Here is a 20118-nt window from a genome sequence, read left to right as displayed (position 1 = left end):
CCTATCTTTCTGTGCATATACCCGTAACGTTTATTGACATAATAATGTATATTCACATCAGAGCGGGGGTATTACTAGTGAGCACTGGCTCACAGATTTCTTGTTTTCGTACATCTTTCCGTCGCCCGGGTGGCGCAGAATTTAGAGCGTTTGTTCCAAAGTCACGAAGTAAGGAGCTGGGTTCGTATGCATAAAAATTCGTAAGTCCTTGAGGATATAATTGAAAAGTACTGTATTTCTGCTTAGCAGATTGGAATTTTACTTAGCATAATGCTAAGCGTGTTGCATAACTCTTCTCAACTCTTAAGTATATGCTCAGTATATATGCTTAAAGTTGGTCGTTACCTTTCTTAAGTTCTTAAGCATATTGCTTAAAAGATATTTTAAAGAGATAAGCACAAAATTGATTAAATGAATTTTCAAAGAATGATATAAAAATATGGAGAGTAATTGAATCAATGAATTTCATTGAAATACATAAATTTCAATCTGCACGCTTTTGCTTTATGTGGCATGATATATACTTTACAAGATGCAAGCTTCTAATACACATGGCTAAAGATACCTAGGTATGTATGATTTGGCAGCGTTGTTTTGTGCCAGAACACATCTCGAGTTTGATGGCTTGTTTGTATATTGTTTAACGTCCCTCTCGAGAATGTTTCATTCATATGGAGACGCCACCACTTTTCGGTAGAGAGTATTCTCTATTGAGAAGTCGATTGCTCGTTTCAATATTCCTCCTGAGGGGGAGTATTGAAACGAGCCATCGACTTCTCAATCGAGAATAGGTAGAGAGCTGCGATTTTTTGTCCTATACTCGGCACTTACGGCACTCCGCTCGGCACTTTAGGGCCATTGAGCAAGGAGGGATCTTTTTCGTGCCATCACCTACTGCGACATGGGACTTCGGTTTAATACGGTCTCATCCGAAGCATCTACGTTCCACAGTGGGTTCACAGGTACTTAGGTCTTGGTTTATAAATATATATGTATAAGATATCTTTATTGATATGTAAAAAAGTTACCTTTATCAATAAGGTATATCATACATATTTATAAAACAAGACCCAAGTACCTGTGAGTGGGATTCGAACCCGCGACGTAAGGATTGCCTCGGGCAACGATTACCTCGAGTTTGAATAACGTTAGGCCTATGTGAATTAATTCTTTTTTAGCTCACACTTTGAGCTTTTTAATTTAATGCTCATTTATGTGAGATTTTCTTATTTTGATTTTAATACAAAATTTGTTATTGTCTGTCGTCATCGTTGTTGTCGTTGGCGTTGTTGGAAACTTTTCACATTTTCGTCTTCTTCTCAAGAACCGCTGAACCAATTTCAACCAAACTTGCTACAAAGTATCCTTAAATTAAGGGATTCAAGTTTGTTGGCAATTATAGAAGGGCCACTACCTAGACCAACTCTTTTTTGAAATTTCCAATTTGGGACTTTTTACATTAACTTTTATCTACTTGAATTAGTGAAAAATTAATGGCTTTTTTAAAAATATAAGGAAATTCTTTAAAAATCTTCTTCCAAGAACCACTGGGCCAGGAAAGATGAAACTCATGTGGAATCATCCTCAGGTAGTGTAGATTTTAATTTGTTCAAACCATGACCCCTGGGGGTAGAGCGGGGCAATGGCAGATCAAAGTTGTACACAGAAATATATATATAGGAAAATTCTTTAAAAATCTTCTTCTCAAGAACCAATGCGCCAGGAAAGATGAAACTTAAGGGAAGCATCCTGAGGTAGTGTAGATCCAAGTTTGGTCAAATCATGACCCTCGGGGGTAGGTTGGGGCCACAATGGCCGATCAATAAAAGTTTTACATGGAAATATATAGGAAAATTCTTTAAAAATCTTCTCAAGGATAGCAAAGCCATGACTGATCATATTTATATGGAAGCATCCTCAGGTAGTGTAGATTTAAATTTGTACAAATCATGACCTCCCTGGGGTAGGGCGAGGCCACAATGGCCGATCAAAATTTTACATAGAAATATATAGGAAAATTCTTTTAAAATCATCATCTCAAGAATAGCAAAGCCATGATTAGTCGTGGGACTACTTCTTGATTTAAACTATTCAATAATAAACCAATTTCTACTTTTTCCTAGCCACAATGCCCAGGTGAGCGATATGGCCCAAGGGCCTCTTGTTAAATACGCCACTAAAGATCCACACCTGGATCCGGTGGGAACTAGACGATGCATAAATTTACGCATGCGCTATTTATACTTTCGCTTTTATGGTATAAGGCCTCAGGGATTTTTCAAGACTGACAATACGTAATATTCATTCTAGAATGGTCTTTTTGATCTATTTTACAAATAATCAGCGTCATAATTATAATTAAGTACAATTACAATGTTTTACTCCTTTTAATAAGATTACGCGAACCTTTTAATTTATAATTTCCTCTTTGGTCTAGTTTACAGGTGGAAATGGACATTCCGTCATGTCTGTAGGCAACTGTCAGAAATGAGAGGTGACCAGTGAAATGGGTTTTGACTGACGCATTTTTCTCGTAAGTAGATGACCTCTTTTAATGTTATGAGGTTAAAATTAACAAGACAAGTTAAAGTGATGTGTCTATTGTTACTCATCAAATAGTTTGACATTTTTGTTCAATGTATCACAGTGATTGGGATAAGCTAGGGAGTAAATGTGACAATGGCACACTCCAAGTCAAAAGTGTCAATGTGTTTTTAAAAATTCAAATTTCTACCAAATATTGATTTTTAATGGGACATTTCCTAGTTACAAACTATAATTGATTAATTGCTGTTAGAATTTCAGTTGACTTTACTTAATTGAAATTGTCAAATTATTGAATGACGACATTAAAAGATACAAAATTTATATTTTTGTATATTTAAATTCACAAGTGTCAGGAAATAAATAAACACAGCCATTTTAATTTCAATTCTTTATTTTTTGTCTCTGATGTTTGACATCTTTGAAATGATTTAAAGCCTGTTTAACGCATCTGTAGCCTCCCTGTGCCTGTGCAATTCATGTTAAATTTTCTGGGACATAGTGGCACGAAGATTCTTTACTCGACGCAGAAAACTGCAGGTACATCATCAGTAAAATGCGGTCAGAGTTCAATCCCTATAGACATCTGTCAGCATATTATACTTCTAAGGTCACCAAAAATTTTCTACCAATTTACTTGAATTCATGTTTTGTTTCGTGCGATTGTAAATGCATCCAGCTGTGAAGAAAGAGAGGTCTGCCCTTTCTCCATAGAACTTTAAGACAAAGTCCATTTTCTTTGTATGCAGCATGCTGCACTCCTGAAGAACGTCCTCTAGATGGCGATACACTGTGTTTTAATTTCAATATATTGACAGCGATTAGCATAATAGCGAAATATATTTGCTATAAGGCCGAAAATTATGAAAATTTAAAATGTGTATTTTGATTAGTGCATAAAATTTATATATGCAACCATGAAATGTATGGCGTCACGTTTTTAATTTTAATGTGACAATTTTAAACATTTTGTGCGCTATGGATGCATTGGAGTTATAGACATCGTTTTCCGCATTTGAAATCAGTATAAATTTCAATCTTCATGGAGTTCACATGCTTTCCCAAATTGAATTGGCGTAAACAATGAAAATGTAACAAGATGTTGCTGTGCAGTTTGTTTTAAACTTTTCAATTTATTGCAATACAGAGAGTAAAATTATCAGGCTTCACAATAGGATTTTGTAATATGGATATATTGGCAATATGCTTTTCAGATGTCACCTCAATTGTTGTCATTAAATCACAAAAGTTATTTATAAAGCAAACTTTCATACCAATATTTTAAGCCAAACATTAAGACAGAAGTTGTTTTGTGAGCTTGGCAACTTTTACGTCGATTTTACTCTCACGCGCGCACGTACATGTACACGTCGTGTGCGTAATGTTTTTAGCATGTTCACACTACTGTATCACAGTTATGTACATTCACATGTACCAAACCAGCTGGAGTAAATATAGTAATAAAATGCCATTTGGCGAAATTACTTTGAAAATATTGCAATAACCATTAAGCAATACAGTTAAAAATAATCAAATACAAAATCTCTGGTGAACTCAATGCACAGCCCTAATGCTGTTACCAATTTGCAAGGGAGATTATGAGAATTTTATTTTAATTTTGGCATATCAATTTCAATATATACCTAAAGTCACACAAGATTTTGTTTTAATATAATGATTAAAATGTTTGATAACAATACTGGAAAATATTTTCGAAGCTAATAGTTTTATATAATTTAAAAGTAAAACATTTTTACATTTCAGTATATTATTTTTTTTAAAAAAAATGTTTTTTCACAAATGTAATAAATTAACCAATGATAAACACAATCTATATTAAAATTTGTATCCTTTCAAAAATCAGTTATGTCACACATATATATCTTTTAATGTACACCCTCGTCATAATGTAACCATGCGTATTGTTTAAACCATTTTAGTTCGGGTTCAGATTTTATGAGGTAGGTTGCTAAGAACGCTTAGGAAATTTAATAAGTTGATTAATACTTTTAACTTTTTGAAATTGAAATGTAGGATAATTTGTGTAAATTTCAAGTTGTTTTAAATGATTTTTTTTTTATTTTAAAAATTTATATATAACATATACTCATACGTTGTAATATTTTCGATAATTGTTTAATGACTTGCAATCATGTTGAATCATCAAACCTTCCAAACATCGATCGACCAATTAATTGGACAATGAACAATTTGTAGCAAACCCGCACTTACAGCAATCCTAATGACTACCCTGTTAATTGTGTACACACGCCAGGTACAGGTATATAGACATGCATGTATATCCCGTTTTGACGTCTGTGTAAACAATAGCTTGTACACACTTTGCCGCTCCATTGACCACAGAACATGCAGAATGCCGTTATACTCGATGCTCCAATGAGAGATTTCGCCGTTTAAAAAAATCATTTTAAAAAGAAAAACAATCTCACTATTCTTTGTTTCAATTAACAACTGATCCAAACCAAGCTTGCCCCTTTGCCGACGCCCCTGAAATAATGAAAGATATATAAACAATTACTTTTCTCTGATTTTCTTTGAAACTGTAACTAGGGCATTACGTTGAGATATATAATGTTCTTTATTTTACCTGAATACAATACTAAATTAGAAGCTACAGTACTATATAACTTAATATTCTATATGTAACTCAGAAAGTAGAAAAACATGCAAGCTTTAATCATTATTCTATCAAGGGTTGTTCATTAATATAAAAAACCTTCAAGGTAGGGACCAATTTATACTCATTGCCACTTGAAAGTATATATATACATGTACATATTCATGTTATGGTCTAGAACACCAAAATCACACTAGTATTGATCAAATAATGATCCAATCATTAAGTAACCTAAATTAAATTTGTTCAGATAAAAGTTGAAATAAAATGAAAAGATAAAATTTGTTCAGATAAAATAAAGCTTATGCCACATCTGTTACATCAAAATGGTGAAACAAGACCAAATCAGGATATGTGACACCAATGGCTCTATTAAGAATTAGACATATTTAATGCCAAAACACAAAGAAATAATGCCATATTTTATAAATATATTGTAGAATTTCTGAAGCTGAGTAATACTCACCACCAATGGCTCAGAGGAGGAACCCCGCCAGAGAGAGGAAGCGGTGCCTGGAGGTACTGGAGCTGACCGAAGAAGCCACTGATGGTAGTGTAGACCAAAACATTTCTCTAAATAAAAAATATTATTGTTTGTATACAGAGTTTTATTGAAGTAATGTTCAACTTTATTTCATATCATTTTCGTTGCAGAACAAATAAAGAAAAGTTATAGAAAATTGGCTCTACAGTACCATCCTGATAAGGTGATTTTTTTTTTATTTTCTATTTCAAGGATATTTCATTCACTATCTTTTTGTAGTACTTTGATATTATTGTATTATATATGTAATTATAATTTTTGGAGGATTATATATTTTTTAATCATCTGTCATTATTTTGTTGGGTACATTCTTTTTTTTAATGAAATAACAATGAAGTACACTTTACTCATAGAACCAAAGTGAAGATGCAAAAGAGAAGTTCCAGGAAATTGGATATGCCTACAAGTACCTTACAGAAGGTACCAGTGTAATTAAATCCTTATAAAAAAGAGTGTGGATTCCAGTTGTCACATTTTTTTTACCTTTGAAAATGTGCTTTTTATGTTATTTTTCTGTTTATCCACAGGACCTGAGGCAGTTGGTTTGCATGAAACTTTTCACATTTTCGACTTCTTCTCAATGACCACAGGGCCAATTTTGACCAAACTTGGTACGAGTTTGGGTAAAGGGGAATTTAAATTGTTAAAATGAATCAAGGGGAGATTTATCCCCTCGCAAGGGAGATAATCAAGAAAAGACAAAAATAGGGTGGGGTAAGAACCACTGGGCAGTAAAACTTTTTTTTTTAACTTTCAAATTGTTCAAATCATGACCCCCAGGGGAAGGGCAAGACCACAATGGGGAATCAAAGTTTTATATAGAAATATATAGGAAAAATCTTTGAAAATCTTCTTCTCAAGAACCACTGGGCCAGAAAAGCTGAAACTTATATGGAAGCATTTGTATTTTGTAGATTCTAAATTGTTCAAATCATAACCCACGGAAAATGTACAATAATAAAGTTTTACATAGAAATATATAGGAAAAATCTTTGAAAATCTTCTTCTCATGGGCCAGAAATGCTGAAACTTATGTGGAAGCATCCTGGTATACATGTAATGTATTTCTAAATTGTTTAAATAATGACCCCCGGGGGATGGGTGGGGCCACAATGGGGAATCAAAGTTTTATATAGAAATATATAGGAAAAATCTTTGAAAATCTTCTTAAAACCACTGGGCCAGAAAAGAAACTTATGTGGAAGCATCCTGGTATAGTGTAAAATTGTTCAAATCATGATGAGAAAGTCAAAGTTTTACATAGAAATATATAGGAAAAATCTTTGAAAATCTTCTTCTCTTTGGGCCAGAAAAGCTGAAACTTATGTGGAAGCATCCTGGTATATTTTCTAAATTGTTCAAATAATGACACAAGACAATTCTCAAAGTTTTATATAGAAATATATAGGAAAAATCTTTGAAAATCTTCTTCTCAAGAACCACTGGGCCAGAAAAAGTGAAGCTTATGTGGAAGCATTCTGAAGTAAACCATTATAGGGGAATCAAAGTTTTATATAGAAATATATAGGAAAAATCTTTGAAAATCTTCTTCTCAGGAACCACTGGGCCAAAAAAGCTTAAACATTTGTGCCAACAAAATGTCTAAATTATGATCAGTGAATTAAAATTTTAACAAGGGTGAAATCTGGTAAAGAACAGAATGGTCAAAGCTTCTCAGGTGAGCGATGTGGCCCATGGGCCTCTTGTTATGTTATTTTTCTGTTTATCCACAGGACCTGAGGCAGTTGGTTTGCATGATGATTCTTCGGATGTTGGAGCTTTCGATGACACTGCCACGGTGAGTTTGTTTACCTGTGTTATCAAGGTGATTTATTTACAGGGTAAATATAACAGTTAAAACTTTTTTTTTTTAACTTTCAATGTTCAAGATGAAAATCAAGACCCTTCCTTTTAAAGAAAAAAGCTGGTGTTTCTTTGGTTATTCTTATTTGGGTCCAGATATTTTGAATTTTGTTTTTTGTGGATGAAACTTCCTATAAACTACACGAGAAAATGTACAGTTATACAACATAATAATGATAATACCACAGAAATGCAACTGATACACAGTTATAAAATTGAGTTTAAATGACATCACAATAATATAACAGCAACCTGTTAGAGAAAATGGACTTTTAAAATAAGAGATATTTTTAAAATAAAATTGTTGATGAGAAAGTTTGTCAGTATTCACTTTATGCTCTCTTTAAGTGAATCCGTTTTGGAAATTTTTAAATGACATTTACACAAGACCGTTCTGCTGTAGGTTTTTTATACCCTGTTCACACAGAGAGTTTAATTCGCAGTAAATTAATTGATGTGAGGTAAACTAATGCGAATCAAACTAATGCGAATTAAATTGCGTTCACATGACAGCTAATGCGAAGTAAACTAATGCGAATTAAAATTTTACTTCTGCAGCCCGGCGTCAGCACGGCTATTACATGTATGATGTCATTTGCAAATCATGTCACCTTATGCAGAAGCAGATCCATTTGACATAATGGCAAAGTGTCTGTATACACATTTTAATGATTAACAAAATTTTCCTTAGTTTTTCACTCAAAAATAGCACAAGTACCTATAGCTGACCACCGACAAGTGGCATTTTACTAAATTTTGCAATTACGCATGCGTGAGAATTTAATTTGAATTAGCTGCGCTTAGCGTTCACACAGAGCAAATATAAAGTAATTTAATGTGCAGTAAACTAATTTGAATTAAACTAATTCGCATTAAATTCTCTGTGTGAACACTAAGCGAAGCTAATTTGCAGCAACTTTACGTTTAATTCGAATTAAACTCTCTGTGTGAACAGGGCATTAGTCCTTACCATTAGAGTCTTAGAATGAAATTTATCAGTAAAACAACCTGTTTTTCTCATTATAGATGGATATATTATTCAGACTTTTCCCCTGGCTTATTGGAGGTGGTAACCGTAAGTACCAGATTCTCATAAATTTAATTAATGGTAGTACGTGTAATGTGCTGCAAGAAAGTAAAGTAAATTATAAGATATTTATAACTGCATAGGAAAGAAACATGGGACATCTATTGGTTATCCTTTTTTAGGTCACCTGAGTAACTCAGGTGACTTATTATACCCCCCGCTTGAAAAGTGGGAGGGTATATAGTAATCGGGATTTCCGTCCGTCTGTACGTCTGTCCGTCCGTCCGTCCGTCCGTCTAGCTGTCCGTCCGTCCGTCTGTTACGCTTTGGGGTACCCATCTCTTATCCGCAACTCCTCTCATACCACTCAATGAAATCTGATGAAACTTTCACAGATTCTTTATTACATATTGCCATTGTGCACCTCCTATTTTACTTTTTGATATGACATATATTTTGGATTTTCTAGAGCAAAACATGGACACTGCCATTTTATTCATATGGGAGGCGGGGGGTATCATTTAGTGAGCTCATTGCTCACAGTACCTCTAGTTGCTATCTGTTTTCGTCGTGCGTCGTCCGTTAACATTTGAACATTTTCAGCTTCTTCTCTGAAACCACTGAACCAATTTCAACCAAATTTGGTATACAGCATCTATGGGTGAAGGGGAACAAAAATTTTGAATTTTATGATCCCCACCCCCCTGGGGCCTGAGGGGTGGGGCCAAAACCACCAAAATTACTGAATCTTTAAAAATCTTCTTCTTTACTCCTGGACATCAAGCAGGCAAACTGTTGGCATGAATGTAATGACCATTGAGTCCTCTACCAAAATTATGAAATTCATGGCCCCAGGGTAAGGGGTTCTTGTGCTCGGGCGGGGCTATATAGATTATATAGTAAAAATGCATTATTTCTTTGAAAATCTTCTTCTCTGCTCTTGGGTATTAAGTAAACTAATTAAGTACATAGTTATGTTGAGCAAGAGTGCCTCTTCCAAAATTGTGAATTTTATGACCCCAGGGTCAGGGGTTCTGGTGTTAGGGCGGGGCTCTATTGATCATATACTGAAAATGCATTTATTCTTTGAAAATCTTCTTCTCTGCTTTTGGGTATCAAATAAACTAACTAAGCACATAGTTATGATGAGCAAGATTGCCACTTCCAAAATTGTGAATTTTATGGCCCCAGGGTCAGGGGTTCTTGTGCTAGGGCGGGGCTATATAGATTATATAGTGAACATGCATTATTTCTTTGAAAATCTTCTTCTCTGCTCTTGGGTATTAAGTAAACTAACTAAGTACATAGTTATGTTGAGCAAGAGTGCCTCATCCAAAATTTTGAATTTTATGACCCCAGGGTCAGGGGTTCTGGTGTTAGGGCAGGGCTCTATTGATCATATAGTGAAAATGCATTAATTCTTTGAAAATCTTCTTCTCTGCTTCTGGGCATTGAATAAACTAAGTACATAGTTATGATGAGCAAGAGTGCCACTTCCAAAATTGTGAATTTTATGGCCCCAGGGTCAGAGGCTCTGGTATAAGGGCGGGGCTCTATTGATTATATAGTGAAAATGCATTAATTCTTTGAAAATCTTTTCCTTTGCTCCTGGGTTTTATGCCAATGATCCAAGTATACAAATATTTATGATGAAGAAAGGTGCATCTAGGAAATTTTTTTTATTTTTTATGCCCCCTGGGTCGGGGGGGGGGGGGTACATAGTCTGAAAATAAATTAATGCTTTGAAATCTGCTCTTTAGGGGTGGGACGATACACAGATCTTGCGATACGATACGTATCTCAATATATTGGCACGATACGATACGTATATCGATATTTTGATATATTATAAACTATTTTAAAAAATTTGTATTTTTTTTCATTTCTTGTCTTATCATTAAATCAACATGATAAATTATAAAACTATTCAAAAGAATTAGTACTTTATTTCATTTTTTGCCTTGACATTAAATCTACAAATTATTCTATATCAAATCATGTATGCTTTGAAATTAATACTTGAAGTTCATCAATGCCATTCACTAAAATTTTACAAAAACAAACATACATGTACATATTATTATTACCAAATTACTTTTAAGAAGTTGTTTACAAATAGTTGTGTAGTTCAGCAGAGAACACTGACTAAAATTTATTTAAAAACATCACATTTACATTTTTATTAATTGCTGAAAGTCTGTAGCAAAGCTGAGATTACAAAAAAAATACGAGATGGACTAACAAATAATAATGTCAAATGCTCTGGAAACGATGCTTTCTGTGTAAAGCACGCATTACGTACTGAACTTTTCTTGTCCAATCTTCCGAGGCTGTTTAAAAGTGAAAACATTTTACCCATAAACAACGACTTATTAGTTCTAAAGTGTGTTTTCAATAATCAAAATCATCTCTTCGCTTCGTACAAGCTGCCATTTTCCAAGGACATGTACTTTCATTTTCAATTTTTGGATAGGTCGTTCGTGTATCGTTACGTACCGATATTTGAATGCTTGTATCTTAAACCGTATCTTAGAGAAAAATATCGATATGTATCGATGTATCGGTATATCGTCCCACCCCTACTGCTCTTTAGTATTAATCAACCATTTTATGGTAACATTTGCAAAATTTTGAAATATGTGGCCCCATGGTCAGTGGTTCCTTTTGGAAGAGGTGCACAACTGGTTATAAAGTGGAAGTGCATTTTCTCTTTGTTACTCTGATCTACCTCTGGGTATTAAGTAAATAGAGTAAGTATGCTAAGTTTATACTTATGATAAGTAATGGTGCCTCTTTCAAAATTGTGAATTGTGAATTCATGGCCTCTGGGGTAAAACACGAACCAATTTTAATTGTTTGAAAGTTGTTACATGATACTCAGGTGACCTATAAGGCCCGTGGGCCTCTTGTTTATTATTCAGAATAAAAGGAACTGTACTAAAGGTCAATTATTTGGAAAAGCAGAGAATATGAAATTTTAAAACAGAGCATTGGCCCTTTCAATTCATAAATATGATCACAATTTTTCCTTTTAGACCAGAATTTGATAGAGCAGTAATTTTTTGTCTATGATAAGATGAAGAATTTGTACTTAAAAGAATCTTTTCATTTCATAAACAGTCATAATTATATTGGGCTTATTTTGACTTAATTTGACTAATGACAGATGTAAAAACATTTTTTCGTTCCTATAATATTTAAGATATTTTCTTATTTAGTCAAAAGGTTGGAAGTTGATAAAACTAAAGATTTCCATTTGAGGTCTTAAACAAGGATGCCAAAAAAGGTGAAATCATCTGTAAAAATGTATTTTCAGAGAGAAGAGGACACACCACTTTTATGTTTTCCAATGGCCCGGGTTTCGGGTTTTCCTCCTTCACATCTAGTCCATTTCATTCGTCCTTCTTTGCTGACCATGATGACCACTTCCCGACGTTTATGGAAGAAGACTCGTTTGGTATGAGGTCACCTTTTGACCACCTATTCCACTTTCAGCAGCCAGGTCTGGGTGGACATTTCCATCGTTCCTCAAGGTCTCGCCACCACCAGCCTCAGAGGAACAGACCTCAACGCCACCATGTGAATGTAAACCATAGATCCACCCCCAAACAAGGTAGGAAATGGTTTAGATAAATATACACAAATAGGCCTGTTCTTAGACAAGGAAGAATATTGTGTTGCCTAGATTTTTATAGGCAAGGAAAACATTGTGTTGTTAACCAACAGCATTTTGCAGACTTATTCTTAGGCATTAAAGGTACAGCATTAAAAAAAAAAGACAAGTTTTGAGAGGACACTGGTAGTTTTTGTGTCATTTCTCAAGATCAGAGTGGAGATGTGTGTAGAATGTTTAATGTAACCAATGCAAATTGATTGATGTAATAATTTAGCTACATGTTTATTATTATTAACCTGAAAATAAACAGTAGGTAAATTGGAGGAAAACTAGAGACTCTGATACAGACAACAAACAATGCTGGTGTCACCTCCAGTGTTGGTGTCATTGCTTTAAATACATGATACATGGTGTGTTTTTTTTCTAATACATAAAAAGTTAGTAAAGTTGAGCTGTCTTTGAAGCTGTTGAATGCAGATTTAGTTTAAATTCTATCTTTATAGAACCTCAAACAAATGGAGGAAGTAGACCATTCCCGACGGAGGACTTTATTGAGATTTCTGATGATGATGATGATGATGTAGTGGTATGTATATACTCTCTATATGACTGTCATTTTGAGAGGCATTTATTATGATATGGCATTTCTAATCAGTCTGCCTGTCTATCTGTGATGTTTTTTTCTGAATTTATGACCAGGTCATGTTGACACTCTGTGGCATTATATGGCTATGTGGCTATATTCAAATTCAGATTATCACAGCTGGTCAGTTGTGAGGTCTTATACATATTCATTTATTATACCTCTGTGATTTTGCTCTATATAAAGTTATAACAAATAAACCTGATATTTTTTCTAAACAGTCCTACCGTGGAATAGTTTTTGTGCTATTTGCCCATGGTGAAATAGTCATCAAACTATTCACAGGCAGCATTCCATTTCCCGCGGTTTTCATCTCGGTATTCTTCTGTTTTTTTCCCCATTGTGACATAACACAATTAAAGTTGGCATCATTATAATAAAACACCTATTTACTGACTATTCAGACAATAGCAAATTTATCATCCCCCTCGACAGCAACTATTCCCCTCGGCTGCGCCTCAGGAAACAGTTGCTGTCTTTGGGGACAATAAACTTGCTATTGTCCTCATAGCCAGTAAATATGTGTATAATGTTTGATGACTGCACTCCTGGAGTATAACTTCAAGTTTGTGATCATTGACATTGATCTTGGGGCAAAGTGAAATCATTGCTAGAGGAGAGAGGGTTAACATTTAAAAAAAGCGATATAGGGAAATTTTTGCCCCCGTTTTATTTTCGCTTCTTTTGCCCTTGTCACAAGTGGGCGAATTTAAAACAGGGCGAATTCAAAGAACACAGTATAAATTCTTACACAGAACTCAGGGACTGGGCTAATTTAAAACGGGGCAAATTTGTGAGCAAGTGTAAAAGGGGAAAAAAATAACACTGGGTGAAAAATAACCCTGTATACAGTATTCATGTAAAGAGAAAATCTATAAAAATCCTCAGAGGAACATTTGGTCAAAAAGTGGTCATACATATTACCCAATATAAAATAAATTTTGTTGGGTCAAATCATTGTCCCCAGGGATTTGACCTAATAAAGGATTAATATTTTACAAGGGAGTGGAAAGGAAAAAAATCTTTTTGAAAACAGCAGGGCCCAGATGACTCAGGTGAGTGCCGTGGTCCATTGGCCCATGATGATATAGCCTGGTTACATATATATAAATGTATATTTTCAGATTCAAGGAAGCACTGGTCCCAGCAGGGACACACCAATGGGAAATTCTAGTGAAGGTGAGTGTTGATAAAATGAATAATTAGGAAATCCACAATAATTGAATTTCTTTAGTATTTTCGTATAATATATATAGGACATATTTCTGTAGTTGGCTTTTTAGCTCACCTGAGCGGAAGGCTCAAGTGAGCTTTTCTGATCAAAATTTGTCCATCGTCTGTCGTTGTCGTTGTTGTAAACTTTTCACATTTTCATCTTCTTCTCAAGAACCACTGGGCCAATTTCAACCAAACTTGCTACAAAGTATCCTTGGGTAAAGGGGATTCAAATTTGTTCAAATGAAGGGCCACGTCCTTTTCCAAGGGGGAGATAATCATGAATTAGAGAAAATTTAATGGCATTTTAAAAAAATCTTCTTCTCAAGAACCACTGAGCCAGGAAAGATGAAACTCAAGTGGAATCATCCTCAGGTAGTGTAGATTTCAAATTTGTCCAAATCATGACCCCCGGGGGTAGGGTGGGGCCAAAATGGCCGATCAATGTTTTACACAGGAGTATACAGTGGAGCCTCATTTATCCGGACGCTTTGGTTCCCAAGCAAATTGTCCGGATAAGTGAAGCGTCCGGATATCTGAATTCTATTGATTTCTCTTCCATGTATACTGTATTTGTATTGTAACTCTTATATATATAAAGAAAGATAAATACTATCGTATAGAAATAATAGTTTATTATTTTAAAATGGTAATTTTCTCCTCGTCAATAACAAACTGCCTTAAATCTTGCAATGAAGAACGTGGAAGATCTAATTTGCGTTGGCAGATTTTTTGAAATGCCGACTCGCGCTCTCTTTGCCGGCGGTGTAGACATGGTTGTAGCTGGAGAGCAGAATGACAAAGATTGGATATAACGCTGCTTATATGGGCAGATTTTTAATTACCCAGCTTATTTTTACTTTCTACTTCCTATAAATTGATGAGCCAAGCGAATTCTCTCATTTGCAGCTTTGATTACACCCAAGCGAGCTGTCAGTATCGAGTTCGAGTCTAATTTTAATTTGAATATTACTCATGCACGCTAAATCTGACATATTAAAAATTCACGCAGTAATCTTCCCAAGCGAAATCATTGATTGTCTAAAATTATTTAAATTTGATTGAATGTTTTAGGTTTTTTTTTCGATGATAACTGCCACCAATCTACAGATGAAAATTACACAATGTGCACATGTGTAGACAACGAGATTATGAATCTATGTCGTCCCGTCTATAAATAGAAAAATATTTAAAACCAGCTCTGTACTAAAATTATAAATATCTCGCAGATAACAAATAACTGAATAGAAAATTGTTTTCTGTTACCGACACAGTTAATTGTTTATTTTCATTTGTGTATCGATCTCTCGTATATTATGACCATATCCACTTAGCATGCTTAATCTGTGGACTATAATCATCGTAAGTCATTCATAACAGGTCACAGGTGATCGTCTTGTAAAAACAATCAATCCGGCCAGTGTTTTGATAACAATTATCACTCAGTTCAGGCATGAATGTTGACAAGAGTGGAAGTACAAATTAAAATTTACCGTCCGGATAAATGAACCAAATTATAACGTAAAAATACATTTTGTAGTAAAAAAGAGCCGTCCGGATACGGAACGCGGAATTCCGGATAAATGAGTCAAAATTACGTTAAAAAAATCCGTTCCCGAGAAAAATCGTCCGGAAGGTGAAGCGTCCGGATATCTGGCGTCCGGATATCTGAAGGTCCACTGTATAGGAAAAATCTTTAAAAATCTTCTTCTCAAGAACCACTGTGCCAGGAAAGATAAAACTCATATGGAATCATCCTCAGGTAGTGTAGATTCAAGTTTGTTCAAATCATGACCCCCGGGGGTAGGGTGGGGCCAAAATGGCCGATCAAAGTTTTACGTAGGAACATATAGGAAAAATCTTTTAAAATCTTCTTCTCAAGAACCACTGAGCCAGGAAAGATAAAACTCATATGGAATCATCCTCAGGTAGTGTAGATTCAAGTTTGTTCAAATCATGACCCCCGGGGGTAGGGTGGGGCCAAAATGGCCGATCAAAGTTTTACATAGGAACATATAGGAAACATCTTTAAAAATCTTCTTCTCAAGAACCACTGAGCCAGGAAAGATGAAACTCATATGGAATCATCCTCAGGTAGTGTGGATTCAAGTTTGTTCAAATCATGACCCCCCGGGTTAGGATGGGGCCAAAATGGCCGATCAAAGTTTTACAAAGGAGTATATAGGAAAAATCTTTAAAAATCTTCTTCTCCAGAACCACTGGGCCAGGAAAGATGAAACTCATGTGGAATCATCCTTAGGTAGTGTAGATTCTAGTTTGTCCAAATCATGAACCCAGGGGTAGGATGGGGCCAAAATGCAGATCAAAGTTTTACATAGGAATGTATAGGAAACAGCTTTAAAAATCTTCTTCTCAAGAACCACTGAGCCAGGAAAGATGAAACTCATATGGAATCATCCTCAGGTAGTGTAGATTCAAGTTTGTTCAAATCATGACCCCCGGGGGTAGGGTGGGGCCAAAATGGCCGATCAAAGTTTTACGTAGGAATATATAGGAAACATCTTTAAAAATCTTCTTCTCAAGAACCACTGAGCCAGGAAAGATGAAACTCATGTGGAATCATCCTCAGGTAGTGTGGATTCAAGTTTGTTCAAATCATGACCCCCGGGGGTAGGATTGGGCCAAAATGGCCGATCAAAGTTTTACAAAGGAAAAGATAGGGAAACCTTTAAAATCTTCTTTTCAAGTACTTCAAAGCCATTATTAGTGATATTTACATGGAATCATCCTCAGGTAGTGTTGATTCTAGTTTGTTCAAATCATGATCCCCTGGGGGGTTAAAATTCAAGTCCCCCCCCCCCCCCCACCACCACCACCACCTCAGTAAACTTCAGTTCTGATCTGATCTGTGCCTAACTTATGTGCTCAGGTGAGCGCTGTGGCCCCTGGGCCTCTTGTCAAGTTTACTATCTAAAATGCTTTGTAAACTTTTTTTATGTTCAGAAATTTGAGAAATTTTTGTGCATTATATAAGCCTAAAAACAATTGAGGCATAATTAGCTGATCACAGTGCCCTACTTTGCTCAATTAATGGACAGCTACTAGTCTTCTTATCTAACTGGTAACTGACTGTTTCACTAGGACTATCATCAATTCAAATTATGACATTAAGGTTAATATAAATTAGATTTTAAACAGAGAAGTCGTGTTAAGGAAATCGGTTTACAAATAAATATTTGTATATAACAAACAGGGGAATACATGTAAGTGTTAACTTGGCTGGATAGTGATGCAACATCAGACAAATGACAATGTCTATATCAAATTCTTCAGCTGACAGTAAGAAATCTAAAGGACCTGGGAAAAGAAAATTTAGAAAGAGTCTGTCGTTTACAAAGATCTTCAAACATTATTTTGGGGAATTACTTAGGATTGAAGGTCACCTTTTAGTGTCACCTTTAGTAATTTTAGTTTTAATTACAACCCTTTTTTATTTTTAGTTTAAAACATTGATCTTTAATTATTTTTTTCCACAAGCATTTTTTGTGAATGGCCCATTTAAATCATTGGCATGCAAAGATCCAGAAAGCTAATGAAACATTTGTTTTTTTTATTTGACTTGTACCCAGTGTAATGGTATTTGCCTCCTGTTGTTACATTTACATCTTTATGATGTACCGGTATATGAAAAAAGAATAATCTTTTTTGCATATCATGTGAACAGAAAGCATGAAAAATAAAAAATAATTTGCCATTATATTTGTATACTAATCATTGCATTACCTTCCTTTTGTTATTCTTGAAATAGTACGTGTTTATGTTTTAAAATGATAAATCTAACGGTTCATATTTCTTATTGTAGGACTTTCAATGTTTTGATATTCTAAGCTTATCTTTGTAGAACACAGAAGAGACTCGGACTATTTTGAGAAGTACAGACCTGATATACCTTTGAGTGAGAAGGAGGAGGAAGAGATGCTAAATATAGCACTAGAACTCAGTAAATCGGAACTCTCTAAAGAAGACACGAACAACAATAAAAAGAAAGAACAGGAGAGTAAGAAAAAGAAAGAAGATAAAAACTTCTCAGTCAAAGTATCAGCTGATTATGGTGCAGATGTACCATCAGGGTCAGGGGCGAATGAAGGTCAAGGTCAGTTCAATGGGATGCCGAGACAAGGTAAACCTCGCGATGTAGACGAGTTTTCTACTTACGATAATTGTGAGAGTGATGATAATCAAGACACAATGTCGTGGTATGACAATATAGGTGGATTAACCGACAACTCTCTTCACTCTCCAATGACTGAGGTACATAAAACCTATTATGCTAGGAAGCACCATAACCACAAAGATCAACCGAAAGCTGCCTCTAGTTCTGTTCCCCATAGCACCTCTAAGAAGTCGGGCCCCTCCCACACGGCCCATACACACGGTGCAGGCAGTCGAGGGACTGATCACACAGATCTAGGAAGGAGGAGGGCTAATTTCAGGCACGGCGATGACGTCAGACATCACCAAACGTCATCACATGTACCGAAGAGCTCCAAAACAGACAAAGCAAAGGGGACACACCACAAACACTGATGTAGAGGCTGTCTGAAACTGTATGCAGATTACTGAGAGGGAATGGTGCATATAAAATGTGTTTTGTCTTATTTCAAAAACTGTTTTGTTATATCGGTATGGTTATTGAAGGCATTTGTTTTTATTCTTTATGAGTAATTATGAGTGATATTTGAATGAAAATTAGAGGAATTGCTCTCTATTGATGTTAACATAGATTTTTAATGTTTTTTTTTTCTTTAAAAAAAAATGTAAAGCAGTGTTGCCTGTCGGTATGTTTTTGACAAATCACATCTTGAGTATATGCATTCTGTCATGTACATAGCACAATTCTGTCAATCTTGACCTAATTTATCTATTGTAGACATAATTGTGTGCCATGATATATTTGTTTTATTTAAGGCTGACATGTCATTGCAGCTTAATATATTGTTTTGAAGTTAAAAAGTATACATGTATCCGGCTGATTTATTTATTTACAGATAATTCTAAAACCAAAGGAGTGCTTATGAATGTGTCCATGTTGTCCGACAAAATGACTGGTTTTTTTTAGTTTATTAGTTTGATATATGGGATGTTTAATATGGAAACAACTTAGCATTTGTAACTGGAATGTGTGAAAAATTGTGAATTGAATATTTATACGGTCAGTCATTTTGCATTATTTAAAATAAATTAGTGCATATGCAAAGGCTTTTCTCTTGTCCAAAGTTAATGTAACTGATATATGACAAACTTTAATACCCCTGAGTCTGGTTTTATGACGAAAGAAAAAGAAATACAGTTTGGTAACTAACAATCATAGCTGTCAATTCTAAGTACATATAATCAAAAGCAAATTTTCTCCTTTCGAAAGCAATTTTCAATTTTTAAAGCTCGTATGTAATTGAAAGCAATTTTCATTCTTTTTAAAAATCCCTCGTGTGAAATTATATATTCATGTAATTTTTGTTAATCAACATGCTATTGTAAAGCCTAATATGATGTTCATTTTTCTTTCGGAAAGTTATGTGTCTAGATAATGTACAAACACTTCAACCATATCTTTTAATTTAAATGATGCAAAATTACAGACCATTTCACTATGAGGAAAAACCACTGTTGCTTTATTAAATTTTGTCTGAAAATTCTTATTTCATAATTTCTATACCAGGTATTTCATCCATATAGTCCTTTCTTAACATCATCTGGAGATATATCGTCTTGACAGAAAAGAATATTGACCGAGCACAAAGTGCGAGTTCGATAATTTTTTCTGTCAAGTTCATATCTCGATTGATTGACCGAATGCAAGGGCTACATTTGTTATAATATTTTCTACAAAACTACATTCATTGCAATGTTTCTTTTTAAAACGTGGGGTTGTCCAAATGTAAAGAAAAAGATCTTAAATTAGCAAGTACTGGTCAATCCGAGTATTACCAGATTGAAAAAGAAGAGTTTTGATTGGTTACACTAGTCTTATTCTTTTTGATAATTAATTTTTTATAATTTTGTTATG

The 20118-nt window shown here is 34.7% G+C and overlaps 1 protein-coding gene across 2 annotated transcripts; it reads left to right on the top strand.

Moving 5' to 3' along the window:
* Positions 1 to 2243: 2243 nt before the first annotated feature.
* Positions 2244 to 19744, top strand: LOC134251698 (dnaJ homolog subfamily B member 6-like). 2 transcript variants are annotated; one of them, XM_062734124.1, is made up of 11 exons: positions 2244 to 2294; positions 2438 to 2533; positions 5623 to 5732; positions 5837 to 5889; positions 6080 to 6146; positions 7460 to 7524; positions 8616 to 8664; positions 11933 to 12229; positions 12736 to 12815; positions 14000 to 14054; positions 17953 to 19744. In XM_062734124.1, exons 3-11 carry the CDS (start codon positions 5654 to 5656, stop codon positions 18636 to 18638), a joined length of 1431 nt encoding a protein of 476 aa, XP_062590108.1. In that variant the 5' UTR covers positions 2244 to 2294; positions 2438 to 2533; positions 5623 to 5653; the 3' UTR covers positions 18639 to 19744. The 2 variants fall into 2 exon arrangements, with proteins under 2 accessions (XP_062590108.1, XP_062590107.1); XM_062734123.1 differs by having other exon boundaries at positions 12736 to 12818.
* Positions 19745 to 20118: the final 374 nt, after the last annotated feature.

This window comes from Saccostrea cucullata, unplaced genomic scaffold (genome assembly GCF_032062105.1).
Source record: "Saccostrea cucullata isolate Sc308-1 unplaced genomic scaffold, CSIRO_AGI_Scuc_v1 ctg168, whole genome shotgun sequence".
NCBI lineage: Eukaryota > Metazoa > Mollusca > Bivalvia > Ostreida > Ostreidae > Saccostrea > Saccostrea cuccullata.
This window is presented reverse-complemented; position numbering and strand designations above follow the sequence as displayed.

Bases quoted from the DNA above. Each gene is read 5' to 3' on its own strand.
- LOC134251698 (XM_062734123.1), top strand. From the start codon at position 5,654: ATGGCTCAGAGGAGGAACCCCGCCAGAGAGAGGAAGCGGTGCCTGGAG. The intron at 5,890-6,079 runs GTGATTTTTTTT...CTTTACTCATAG, and splicing joins TACAGTACCATCCTGATAAG to AACCAAAGTGAAGATGCAAA. The intron at 12,230-12,735 runs GTAGGAAATGGT...CTATCTTTATAG, and splicing joins TAGATCCACCCCCAAACAAG to AACCTCAAACAAATGGAGGA.